Source organism: Aspergillus lucknowensis, assembly GCF_044049455.1.
Source record: "Aspergillus lucknowensis strain CBS 449.75 chromosome Unknown BJX67scaffold_62, whole genome shotgun sequence".
In the NCBI taxonomy this organism is placed as follows: Eukaryota; Fungi; Ascomycota; class Eurotiomycetes; order Eurotiales; family Aspergillaceae; genus Aspergillus; species Aspergillus lucknowensis.
The window spans coordinates 120,031-132,539 of record NW_027263606.1 but is presented as its reverse complement, the minus strand read 5'-3'; the positions used below and the strand labels follow the sequence as shown (position 1 = coordinate 132,539).

Here is a 12,509-nt window from a genome sequence, read left to right as displayed (position 1 = left end):
GCCATCGTACTACCCCCAGTTGCCCATGGGCACCCGTAACGCCCATCTTCCATTACATTCTCCCGCTTGGAGAGATGAATAGGGTAGGCCCAATCCAAGTGACATCTCTGATCCACCCTTGCGTACGGCTAAAAATCGAAAGCAAAGCAAGCAGCTGGAGACTTTTGAAAGTGGCGATGGCAATTAGTAGTAGTCCTACGAGCACTCAGTAGCAGGGCCACCCTACATTCCACATGATACCAGGGGGGCCGGCGCCAAAGGTCATTCTGTAAAAGGTTCCCTGCCGTCCTGGAACACAGGGCTTTTCGGCTGAAAGATTCAGGGACTTTAACACCACACTAGACGGCGGAGGCTGCACAATTGGGAGAGCCAGTCCATGTACTGCTTGCATACTGAGTCTTCATGGCTTCTGAAACCCCCCCGCCGGACGAAGCCGACCTCTAAGAAGAGCAAGGCCATATTTTGATAGCCGAGTCTCGAGTCTTTATCGTGGACGGTCAAAAGCTCTCTCCTGGCGGATCAGGCAGGTTTTCGAGTTCAAATTCCCTCATCGGATTAGGGACGACCCTTCATTATACAAGCTAACAACTGCATACCTCGATGGAGAAACAGGCTCTAAGATCCAAAACTGATCCAGCCTAGTGACTAATCGCCGTGGTGGAAGATAGCACGGTGGATTTCCGACGTCGGCGTCAAGGTGTCAGCATGGGAGTGAATAGCCGCTCGAATGTCGGCTTTGTGGTCCGCGCCGAACCCTTCTTTTAACAAGGCCTTGAGTTCACCTGTTCGTCTACGCGAGTCAAAGAAGGCGAACATGGCTTGTGGTTCCTAGGAGTCATGGAAACGAACAACTATTTAGTTATCTCTGCTTGTCGGTCGACGTTGAATTGGAGCTTCAAAAACTCGAAGCCGGCTTCGACTGAGGACGGAGGGGAAATTAGGACAGGAAAACAAGAAGAGGGATGACCCCTGGAGCGGACGATATACAAGATTACGGAAACGAGACCACGCGGAATGAACGTCCGTTTCAGAGCTTGAATTAGGTTTATATAAGAACTAAAACACGGCTTTCATAACCTATCGAGCGAGTCAGCAGTGTCGCCTCTGTCATGCAGTAGAGTAGTGTAATATGGGGTTTATGATCCATTCAGAAGGAAGGCAACGGAAATATCCACACAATTGTTTGCGCAATTCAGAACAGGTCTGTGAGTTTACATCCGAAATGTTTCATCATCTGATCATACGGCCGAGAGAGTAGGGAAGAGAAAAGTGATGGGTCGAAGATATCGAGCGACGGTAGACTTACCAATAGAGTAAACGGATTATCTAGCATCCGAGAACCCGGTCAGAAACTCACCAACACCTCCCGTCATTTCAACGCCAGTGAAAATGTGAAACTACATCTGAAGGATCTGTTAGCTCGCCATTCAGAAACGAGGCTTGTGCGAACAGATTTCAGAATGCCAGCGTACTTGCTGCAGGTTGATCAGGCGAGCCGATGAATTCATCCCATCCTCTGCCAGGCTCGAACCAAGAACTTGCCATCCAAGACGGACAACGTGTCCCGGGAAAGAGCTGACACAAGTCAAGCGAGCAAATGCGGCCAGCTCGAGCAATACGTGGAGTACAACGATATGATCTCACCCTCCAACACTCCACAACCCTCCTCCCAGTTTGCACCCTGCTTCCAAAGAAGCAGTTGGAAAAAAGGTCCGGTATTAGGGAGCAGGATAAGTGGATCGCTGTATCCTCATGCAGCGTCTCACCGGCAAATGCAAGCTCGAAAGGAGGTTTCTCAAAGAGAATCATTGAATGGATTGACTAGTTGTCATCATAGAGGTGTTGCAGGAGCGACGGCCGTAAAAATGGCTGAGTCCATACCTTTACTCCGTAAGGTGTATATCAGATGGCAATCTTAGGCCCTGCTTTTGTAGTTATCAGCACTTGATGAACATTAGAAATCGAGTAAGTGACAGTTTAAGTGCTAGTGGTTTTGATCAGGGAGTTTGGTAAGGTATTTGTTTTTCTTCAAGGTGCTTGCAGAAGCAGAACTGAAAAAAATTTGTCTCATCACAAAGGGTAAGAGATAATATTGGAACAGGGAGATGGAAGAATCTTACCGATGTAAGACACGAGGGTCACAGGCAATCTTAAAGAGACCTAGACTACCTATTATTCTGTCAGTAAGATAGCGAAGAACACATCATGTGCTGACTGTATAGAACTGGAAATAATTTTCAGATGGTAGTGCATGTTGTTCAATGGCCCATTTGTTTGTCACCAGAACTACGATTTTGGATCGATTTCCTCATAGAATGAATGGTAGGAGAATAATAGACAGGGGAGATACTCACGAAATACAGTTAGCATCAACTCAGGTCAGCAAAGCTACCATTCGAAGTAGCAGAGTAGTCACGGGCGCCTTCCATCATTTGAAGATCACACTGTCGAAACTGCGTCACGGTGTGTGTGGAAGGGAAGAAGAAGAGAGCAAATGAGGAAGAAAAAATAAATGGCTGCCGTGGAGCCCGCAGAGCAAACAGTGCAAACACCTTCGAAAAAGTAGATTCCTTGCACGCAATGAGAGCTGCCCCAGATCTCCGTTGCTTTACTCGATTTTATCTTGTCTTTCCGATCGGTCAGCGCTGCTTGAAAATCCAAGATATGTGTAATGACTGACAGACGGAGAATCAATGGGCCGCCCGGCGGAACACGGCCTCCCATCTTCGCGTCCTCCCTCGAGTCCACCTCTGACATTGTAGCGGAGAGACCGCAGCGCCAAAGGCAGCCAAATGAGCTGCGGAAAATCTGTAAGACTTCAACACCTTCTCACATATGTCAGGCCTTAGTCCTAATTCTCACGTAGTTCTCAAAACCGGCCTCATCCCCTCAGCTTCTGGATCCTCCTACCTCGAATTTGAACCCTCCACTTCTCTTTCCGCCGCGCGGTCAAAACCTAAATCCGTCATTCCACCTTCTTCGTCCTTAAAGCTGGCATGCACAGTCCACGGCCCGAAACCTCTACCGCGGTCTGCGACCTTTTCCCCGAACCTCGTTCTCACCACGCACGTTAAATATGCGCCCTTTGCCGGTCGGAGGCGCAAGGGACATGTCCGCGACGCCAGCGAGCGTGACCTAGGAGTACACTTAGAGACCGCGCTTAGGGGTGCGATTGTCGCAGAGAGATGGCCAAAAAGCGGCTTGGACATCACTATCACAATCCTTGAAGCGGAAGACGACCGCTGGTGGGGTGATGCCCCCGATTCTCATGATGCGGCTTGGGGGATGATGAACGTCCTGGCCGGATGCATCACAGCTGCATCTGCGGCGATTTCTGATGCGCGGATTGATTGTCTTGATCTCGTTGCAGGAGGTGTGGCTGCCGTGGTTGCAGACGAAACTGCTGGCAGAGAAACAACTTCTCAGTTGATGCTTGATACAGATCCGGCGGATCACCGGTCTATCCTGTCGGCATGCGTCGTTGCTTATATGCCTGCGCGGGACGAAATTACTGAACTCTGGCTCAAAGGAGACAACTCTAAGTCTTCTGTTGGGACCGACAATAGGGGTCTGGGTCATGAGGCCTTGATCGACGGCGCCGTGGATGCAGCACGAGGAGCGCACTCGGTCCTGGCAGAAGCCGTCCGCGAATCAGCACAGCGGTTTGCTGGTTTGCCTAGTGGGGATTTTACATAAAACCAATATACAATGTGATGCTATTCACACTGCACTCAAAAGCCAACATACAGTTCATGCAAAGATCATACAGCGTCAGGTGAAAGAAGTAGGGATTCCTGTATCTACGAAGACTCAACCCACGGAAACACATAGTAACCATGTCGCCATATCACCAAGCCTTTGCCGAGCCCCCCTTGGACATCCAGTGTTATTCTGCGCTTAGAATAACAGGCCTTCCTCTCTTTGTTTTCCTATCCCCTACTCACTCTTGATCCAACTCCAACATACCATCTCTCATCTCTCCCTGCTCTCGATACGAATCATCCCCTTGTCTCCCATATCCCTCGTACGTCTGCAAACATACATTACCATCGTCATCAACAAACCCTCTATCTCCAAATAATCTCACCATACTCAAAATCCAAAACCACAACCATGCCTGCCAACTCTCTCCCCGACCCCAGCCTCATGTTTCTCTACCTCTGTCTGATAAACTCAGACTACAAGAAAGTGAGCACTCTCCTCCCCTCTCTCAGGAACTTAACCCCTCCCCCGACGCTCTCACTATCAAAGCAAACCAAAAGCCCCGTCAACCAGAGACGCTGAGACGTTAATGATCTGCTTCACAGATTGACTTTGCCGCTGTTGGTGAAGCTACTGGCCTCAAGGTTCCAGCCGCCCGTATGCGCTGGTCTCGCCTCAAGAAGACCATCGAGAGCGGGATGGTCGATGGCAAGGTGAATCTCAAGCCTGCTGAGGGTGGTGCTGATGAGGGAGACTCCACCGAGGACGAGGATGCCTCTGCGGCTGCTCCTGCCTCTCTGTCTCCTCAGAAGAAGAGAAGGGTGACCAAGGCGAAGGCGAAGAGCCCCGCTGCAAAGAAGGGCAAGGCGAAAGAATCTACTGAGGAAGGAGAGGAGGATGGCGATATGGTGAAGGAGGAGGACACCAGCGATGCTGTGGCCTGATGGGGAGGTGTTCTAACTCTGATTCAAAGACCATTTGGCGGGCAACGGTGCACAGCGATTGTGAAGAGGGCAAGGTGGTGGTATCTAGACGTCACTTGCGTCTGCGATTCATGAAGTTGGTCTCAATTGGGGTTGGGTACGCTTGCAAGCGGATTCAGTGGACATTTGGCCTGGCGCGCGGCTTGGAGAGATTTTGCCAATGGCTGAAGATGAAAGAAAGTAGATACTAGTGGTAATCCCCATCGATTTCTCTGGCTGGTTCTTGCAGGGTGGAATTCGCCACGAATCCCGAAATAATTTTCTCTTCCCTCCCCCATCATTATTGCTATGCCAAGGTCCCAACCATCAGCCAGCCTTGAACAAGGAGACAACCTACCGGAGCCAGGCAGCAGAGCAATTCCAAAGCATCACCAGTATCCTGAACTTCATCTTGTCTTTCCACAAAAGGCCCCAGTTCTCCGCACTCCGCCTTCATTTCCCCGTCCTCGACGTTTTGACCGGTCGCTATGGGGAGAAAAATTTTTTGAAAATATGACGATTCTTAGCATACTTAACTTTGGCGCTCCATAAGATTGATACGAAATTTGTCGAGTTTCGCTGGCCTTCATGAGCCGCTTGGAAGTTACGAGGATGTATATCTTAGGGTTTTGAGCATCCAACCGCGGCTTTGTGAACGGAATCTGAAGAAAGTCCCCGGTCTTGAAATTTTCAAAACAAGATTGTCGATGACAGTCTTCCTTCGCGTGAGTACACAGTATATTCATCTGCGGGGGGCCAGCGTGGGTCACCACTCATCCCTGCTGTTCTTCAGCGTTCGACTTGAAACTCCTGACAATTCCAGGCTCACTGGAGCTCCACCAGTTCCCACCAACCGCAGCCCGTTGCCCAATCCGCGTCCCTGACCGACAGTCACAGCGTGAAAAGACTCAAGCTGCAAAGACATGTGGAGCAAGAATCTTGCGTGACCCGACTTGTGATATCTGCCAGGGGAGCAGAGCTGTCACACCGTCTAACCTCTCGCGGGGTTGGGGTTTCTTTCCCCGCAACCAACAACAACAAAGAATTGCGACGTTGGTTTTCTTCGCATTGGTGACCAATTTTGGTGATAGAGAGGGGGACTGGCTGTGCGAAGTGACGGTGTGATTGACATGTTGGTTTGGGGCTTGGGCTGAATCGGACCTACTTTTCGTCCTGGGGCTTTGAAGTGTCGTTGGGGACCAGGAGGGGTGAAAGGGCTCCAGGGCACGCTGCGACTTCGTGAGGTTCATTCAACGCTGTCCTCTGAAAGGATGGGAGATCGCTTGTGAGCCTCAATGATTGGGAACAAGAAAGGGGCTCGCGTCGAGAGAATCTGGACTAGTGGGCGACCGGTTGGCTCGATTTCAAGATCATCTCGATCGTTTCTGATCGGGGTCGGATATTGATGCACGTCAAGACAACACTCGACTCTTGCAATTGCCTTGGCCCTTGAATCTCTTTGACGCAGGGTGCTCGTCAACCTGAACTTTGGTCGGTGTTGTTGTTCCAGCTGTCAAAGGTGCATCAACTAGTGTAACGGTTTATCCTCCGAGGGACTATTGACTGTTTGTCCTTAGTTCCGCCAATAATAGCGTCAGGGGTTGCACGCCAATTTAATGTGGCGCAGTTCTCAAGTTCACGATTCGTTTTCGCCTCGCGAATCCAGACTCCATCTCTCAGAGTGAGCCGAACGACTCGAAGAATTCTCGGAGTGTGAGATTGTCGATATTTCAGCTCGTGAGCTTTGGAGCCTTTTTGGTCGTCTTCCGGAGTCACAATCCTGATCAAGATTCGAGCTATCTCGAATCGGCGTTTCAGCTTTGTGATGGCCGATCTAGCTTAAAGTTAGGATTCAATTAGTGCGTTTTTCTGGCGTCAAGCTCGAGCAGCGTGTTATGACTTCTTTCCCTTGGTTTGGGACATGTGATGAAGAGTCAACACTCTCTTCGAGAATCACAATCCTGTCCTAGCCTGCTGCGGTGAGGAATGGACTGAAACCGGCAGTTGGAGGGCTGTGCAGGTGCTCGGCGGTTGAGAGGCAGTCGATTGTTGGTGACGATCCGCCCCTTCCTGAGCCTTCTTGTGTCCCTGGAAATTGGGCTGTTCCGACCACGGCTCTTTCTTTGTTTGCTTCTTGCGCAGCTTGGGATTTGCTTTTCTTTTCATAATGGCCTTCGGCTTTCTTGAATCTTTCCCACAGGGTTCGTCTGCTTGATCTTAGAACTCCGGACGTCTCCCCACGGGCTGCTCGAAGCCTTTGGGCGTTGAGGGTCGCTTCCTATCAGGCAGGCCGGCTGAAGATCCAAATTCCAGTGCCTTTCAGATCGAAACTTGCCGGCCTTCATGAAAACGTTGTCTGCACGTTCTCTTGCGCTTCAGATCCGCCAGGTGCACAGGTGCGAAGCCTCGTGTGTGAGGGAGAGGGATGCTTGACGTCTCGAGGCCCATCATCAATTCGGGACCATCTCGATTGGCTTCTTGCTCTGAATCCAGCCCATAATCCCGTATTCAGGTTGTCGTCCGGCCCCAAGATCAAGGATTTCCGATGGAGACCCGGACCGCTTCTTCGTTCCTTGAGCCCCCCTGATCGAGAATTAATTCGTGTGATCTGCAAACTCCAAAGCCTTCTGGTTCGCAAACCGTTCCAGTGTCCCTGTGCCTCTTGATTCCTTTTCTTTTCTTTTCTTTTTTTTTTTTGGTTGTTACTTTTTTTGTTTCTTGGTTCCGTCTCTTCTTGCATGGCAGCAGCTTTTGAACTCTTCTCCCCTTCACTGGACGGAGAAAACTACAACTGTGATCCCCCCCAGCTCTCCTCATCCCTTGAGGAACGAGATGCCATTCTTTACCTCTTTTTTGTCTTGTTCATAAGCTTATTCTGCTCATTACGAATTAACCCTACCTTCGTTTCAATTGCTGCCTTCTAAAAAGCAGCTCTTCCGACGCTGGTTCGAGCGGGCCGTCGGAGCGCACGAAGCAACAAACCCATCCCTTATAGATCATTATTCACATTGACCAAGCATGGTAGCTCTGCGACGCCTCTTCCATGCGGAGAAAGCTTCGTCTCCCCCGGCTTCGGGGGATCAAGAATTCCCAAGGCAGAGCCCGCCAGGACACACCCACCCCAGAAACTCCCCAGCACTCAGCGAGACTGAGCACTTTCAGAACATCGAAAGGCAGTTTGAGGTGATGCATGATCGGCTCAAAGCACGACCTACATCCCCCGCCTCACACATACCACCCTCTCGTGCATCCAGCCGTCGCACGACTAAAAACCCGCGACATATCGACCTCCTCGAAGCTCTATTCTCCTCTCATCGCTACCAGGTGGAAGCAGGCATGGTCTCTCCGATAACTCCATATAATGAAGATGTTGCGGAACGCAATATGGCACCTTTTTTACGACCTCGAGGTGGACGGAATCGAAATCCCTATGCCCGTATTATCTCAGCTTTATACCAGGAGGATGTAGCGGATCGGAACATTGCTCAAAACAGGAGGAGAAGCCGTTCTCTATCCCGCGGTACTGGTCTATTCCGACTTAAAAGCAATCAGTCGTACAAACTGGATTATCAGCGGCGCGGCGACGTTGCGCAAACTCAAACCCATTCGAGCACGGAGTCCCAGCTCCTTGTGAACTCGATCTCTCAGGAAGCTCTATATTCTGTGCCAAAATCGTTCCGAGACCAGATAACCGCTGACAAAATCGAATCAAGGCCATCTACCGGGGGCTTATTACGATCGCAGAGATCGGCTCCGACTGTTCTATCGGAGCGGACTTCTGCACCACAAGGAAGGGCTTCGCGCACAGACAGGAACCTCGGTATTCCACCTGCGCATAAACAAGGAGACGCCTGGAGTAACACCCCACTCCCGGACAGCCCAACGCTACCGATTGAGACATCCGTCAAGCGTAGTCCGAATGACAGGGAGAGCCAGCAAGATTCACCAGCAGCGTCGACCCCCAGCTCGCGTCCACCGAGAACGCCGAGAGATCAGGCGCTCCCGATATCCCCACGGTTGGGTTCCAAGAAGAACGTCCGAGATCTCTCTATAAACACCGAACTGGCAGCTCGGGGAAGGCCGAAGAAGATCGTACATCGTGCTATCCAACCCCCAACTCCCAGCAACCATGACATGAGACAGAACCCTAGCATCGCAGAGGTCATGAACAGTCCTCTACCCGTCGCAACCCCAACACCCTCGCCGCTTCCAAGCTCGAATCAGAAAGTCGCCGAGATCATGGACATGTTCCGCAAAGCATACACCTCTAGTCAGGCAATCACACCTCACCCAACTTTCGAAACTCTCCAAGATGCGATCATCCGCGAAATCAACTCTCACGAAGCCTTTCAACGAGTTCCTGTTCCTGAACCCGGGCCCCCATTCACACCTTCACCTTCCCAAGGGTCATTTAGCAAGACTCCTAGCCCACCCAAACCCTCCGGCTCAATCTCTTTGAAAGACGGGCAGCTCTCCAAGCTTATTCGCAAGAGCTCCTTTAAAAAGCATAGACGTGGCTCAGAGGCGCGCAAAAGTATCTCCACAACCGTTCCCTCTAATGTCTTGCGTGATACGCCTAGCCGACGGCGGCACACCGACGCTCCGCCTCCTTCACCTGGCTTCTTTGAGACGATGGATCAACAGCCTAGTCCCCTTAGGGGCCCTGTCACATACATGGACCTCCTCCTGCACTCTGAAAAACCTTCTCTTTCTCAAGGAACCAGAAATACATCCCTGAATAATGGAAGTCGGGCGCACCCCACAGCAGCCCCCTCAGTTCTCCAAATGCGGGCACATACTTCACCCTCAACTGAAGATAGCTCGACCATTTTATCTACCGATGATAGCGACTCGGATATCATCCATCTCCCGAGCGTTAGTGGACTTCCACGCGTTCAGATCCACGGTGTTGATGAGAACAACGTGACGTATATCGCGGAGAATACGACGCCCCGGAACGCTTATAGGCTGATGAATTGGCATAGGAAGTCGAGTCGCAGTTATACTTTGCGCAATTCATTCGCGAGGGGCGGACATCACAGCCCGAACGGTCGGTCTGTGGAGTCTTACTGATTCATCGCACTTGTATCATGCGAGAGCGCTCTCCCTCTCACTCGCCATCTTTCCCTCTTTCCCCTTGAATCTAAAATCACATTATGGGTCTAACATTGACTGTTGACTATGTGTTTTACTTGGCCAAAAATAACCGGCTCACTCCTTATTGGTCCTTAACTCATTAGCATTGTGCACTTTCTTTTCCTTTCAGCACGATTTGGCATCATACTGGCTTGTCGCATTTTCTTGGATTGTGTAGCTAAATTCCCATGGTCTACCCTGCATTCCTTGGCCTTTCTACTTTGTATATTGCAAAAGCATGGTGGCATATGACCCTACTACAGAATAGGATTCTTTGAGCCACCTTGGTGGGCTAACTACGGATTCTGCGTCACCCTGGTCTTCTCTTTACTTTGTCCCGTGAAGGAAAATTCAAATCCGTCTGGCATAAGATAACGGGCTGGAATTTCCTTGCTTGAACTAACTCCTCTGGAAATCCGTAAATCGAAAAACGGTATCGAACTACAACGCAAGGCAATCCCACTCCCAATGCTCATCAAACGGCGCCCCACGACCCCATCCCGAGGTCCTGGCTCCGACCTGCTCGCTTGGTACTAGTACCTTCCTACATACGTTACGCCAAGCAACCATAATATACCAAACTCTACGCTTCGAAAGGCGATGTTGGACGTTAGAGTCGTAACCGTCATTCATGGAACCACATTATTAATGCGGGTGGAAAAGGTGTTATGTACTGGGGTGTTGAGATAGCCCCGGAACGTCTGGTGACATGCTTAGTAGGAACCTGTAAAGAGAATAGTTCGTTAGCAGTCGAAGCTTTGTATAGATTGAGTAGAAAGGTGAAGAGAGACTTACGCCCGAACATGCACCATTTCTCGGCGAGTCGGGTACACTTAGGGTTGGTGCACTTTGTCTCGCCAGGGACGAGGCCCTCGGGCTGGTCAAAGGGGATGCAGAGGGACTTGGCCCCCATGCTAGGAGCGCGGGAGTCCTGAGCCACGCCGGAATCTTCTTCAGCTTTGCGCGCGCTCATCTCCTTAATCTGGTCCTCACACTCTTCTGTCAGGCAGTGGGGGATGATACAGATATTCTTGTCGTTCAGGGCCGGAGTGAAGTCATCCCAGTTGGTGATGAGTTTCCTGTGTGAACGATACTGGTCGTCCGCGCGCTTGTACATGTCCGCTTGAATCGTTTCTAGGAGGGCAGGGACCGTAGTCGATAGTTCGGAGATGGGGAGGGTGGATTTGCCGTCCCGTCCTAAGATATCACGACGGGCTGTGGTGACAAAGTTGCCCGCGGACTCGCCAGGGCCAAACTCAAGGCGCAGAGGAACGCCACGGAGTTCCCACTCGTTAAACTTCCAGCCAGGGGAGTAGCCCTCGCGTTTGTCGCTGACGGCACGAACACCAGCAGCGGTTAGGGTCTCGACGATTTGGTCGACCTCCGCGTAGAGCTTCTCGCGGTCTTCACTTGTGAGCTTGGCCGTGATACCGACCGGGACAACAACGACCTGCGTCTCAGCAACACGGGGAGGGAGAACCAAACCATTGTTATCACTATGGATCATGACCATGACACCTAGGGTACGGGTAGACAGACCCCACGAATTCTGCCAAACGTGAAGGTGTGGCTTTTTCTCATCGGGCTTCGCAGAGGGATCCTCGACGGTAATCCCGAACATCTTACTGAAGTTCTGGCCTAGACCGTGAGATGTACCACCTTGAATACCACGACCAGTAGCTGGGATATACCCTTCCACGGTGGTGGTGTAAAGACCACCAGCAAACTTCTCCTTCTCCGTCTTCCTGCCCTTTACGACTGGAACAGCTAAGAGCTCTTCATAGATTTGCGCATAGTAGTCGAGAATCTGCATAACCTCCTCGTGAGCACCCTCCTGCGTCAGATGTGCTGTGTGTCCCTCTTGCCAAAGGAATTCGCGGGTTCGAAGGAACGGCTGGGGATGTTTAAACTCCCATCGAACGACTGAGTTCCACTGGTTAAGCCTGAGGGGGAGGTCTCGGTGGCTCCGGATCCATTTCGCGTAATATGGGTACATAACGGTTTCAGATGTAGGACGAATAGCAATCTTCTTCTCAAGTGGGGTAGAACCACTACAGGTAGAGATGGTCTGTTAGAATGAAATGTTTCGAAAGGATAAAGGGGCGTAGCATACGCATGAGTCACCCACGCGACTTCGGCGGCGAAGCCCTCAATGTGGTCCTTCTCTCTTTGCAAAACGTCCTCGGAGACAAATAGGGGGAACGAGCAATTCTTGACTCCCAGGTTCTTGATCCGCTGGTTGAACCATTGTTGGATCTCCTCCCAGATAGTGTACGAAGCGGGCTGGCTGTTATCAGCAAGGAACTCCAATGACATATCCGGAGGAAATCAATGCCTACTTTTAGGATGTAACAACCAGAGACATCATAGTAGTCGAGCATGTCACCCTTCGTAAGCACCTGCTGGTACCAGTTTGGGAAATCATCCTCCTTTGTTACATCAATACCGATCAAAGCCTTATCAGTGTTCCCTTTCGATGCCTTGCCAGGGGGTTTCTGGCCCTTTTCAGACTTTCCGGACTTGGCCGCCTTCTCAGCCTTGTCAGCGGCCTGCTTTGCTTGCTTCGCTGCCTTCTTCGCGGCATTCTTTGAGACCTCCCCCTGAGGAGCATCGCCCCCGGCGGGGGCTTGGGTGCGGTCTGGCAAAGTCTGAGGAGTACCAGCGGTGTCGGCAGGGACTTGGTCGGCCATTGTGGCAAAGACAGTATTG

General features: G+C 51.1%; 4 protein-coding genes across 4 annotated transcripts; 3 read left to right on the top strand and 1 right to left on the bottom strand.

The window, feature by feature from the left end:
* Nucleotides 1-2,671: 2,671 nt before the first annotated feature.
* BJX67DRAFT_385356 (3' exoribonuclease family protein) lies at nucleotides 2,672-3,696 on the top strand (the record flags this gene model as incomplete). Its single annotated transcript, XM_071033841.1, has 2 exons — nucleotides 2,672-2,810; nucleotides 2,867-3,696. 2 exons carry the CDS (start codon nucleotides 2,672-2,674, stop codon nucleotides 3,694-3,696), a joined length of 969 nt encoding a protein of 322 aa, XP_070881746.1.
* Nucleotides 3,697-4,113: 417 nt separating this feature from the next.
* BJX67DRAFT_385355 (uncharacterized protein) lies at nucleotides 4,114-4,646 on the top strand (the record flags this gene model as incomplete). Its single annotated transcript, XM_071033840.1, has 2 exons — nucleotides 4,114-4,188; nucleotides 4,308-4,646. 2 exons carry the CDS (start codon nucleotides 4,114-4,116, stop codon nucleotides 4,644-4,646), a joined length of 414 nt encoding a protein of 137 aa, XP_070881745.1.
* A 2,897-nt stretch (nucleotides 4,647-7,543) lies between these two features.
* Nucleotides 7,544-9,916, top strand: BJX67DRAFT_291418 (uncharacterized protein). The gene has a single exon (XM_071026821.1). It carries the CDS (start codon nucleotides 7,683-7,685, stop codon nucleotides 9,735-9,737), a length of 2,055 nt encoding a protein of 684 aa, XP_070881744.1. The 5' UTR covers nucleotides 7,544-7,682; the 3' UTR covers nucleotides 9,738-9,916.
* Nucleotides 9,917-10,513: 597 nt separating this feature from the next.
* On the bottom strand, nucleotides 10,514-12,490 carry BJX67DRAFT_385353 (proline--tRNA ligase; the record flags this gene model as incomplete). Its single annotated transcript, XM_071033839.1, has 4 exons — nucleotides 10,514-10,524; nucleotides 10,596-11,851; nucleotides 11,914-12,083; nucleotides 12,140-12,490. 4 exons carry the CDS (start codon nucleotides 12,488-12,490, stop codon nucleotides 10,514-10,516), a joined length of 1,788 nt encoding a protein of 595 aa, XP_070881743.1.
* Between the last annotated feature and the right edge of the window lie 19 nt (nucleotides 12,491-12,509).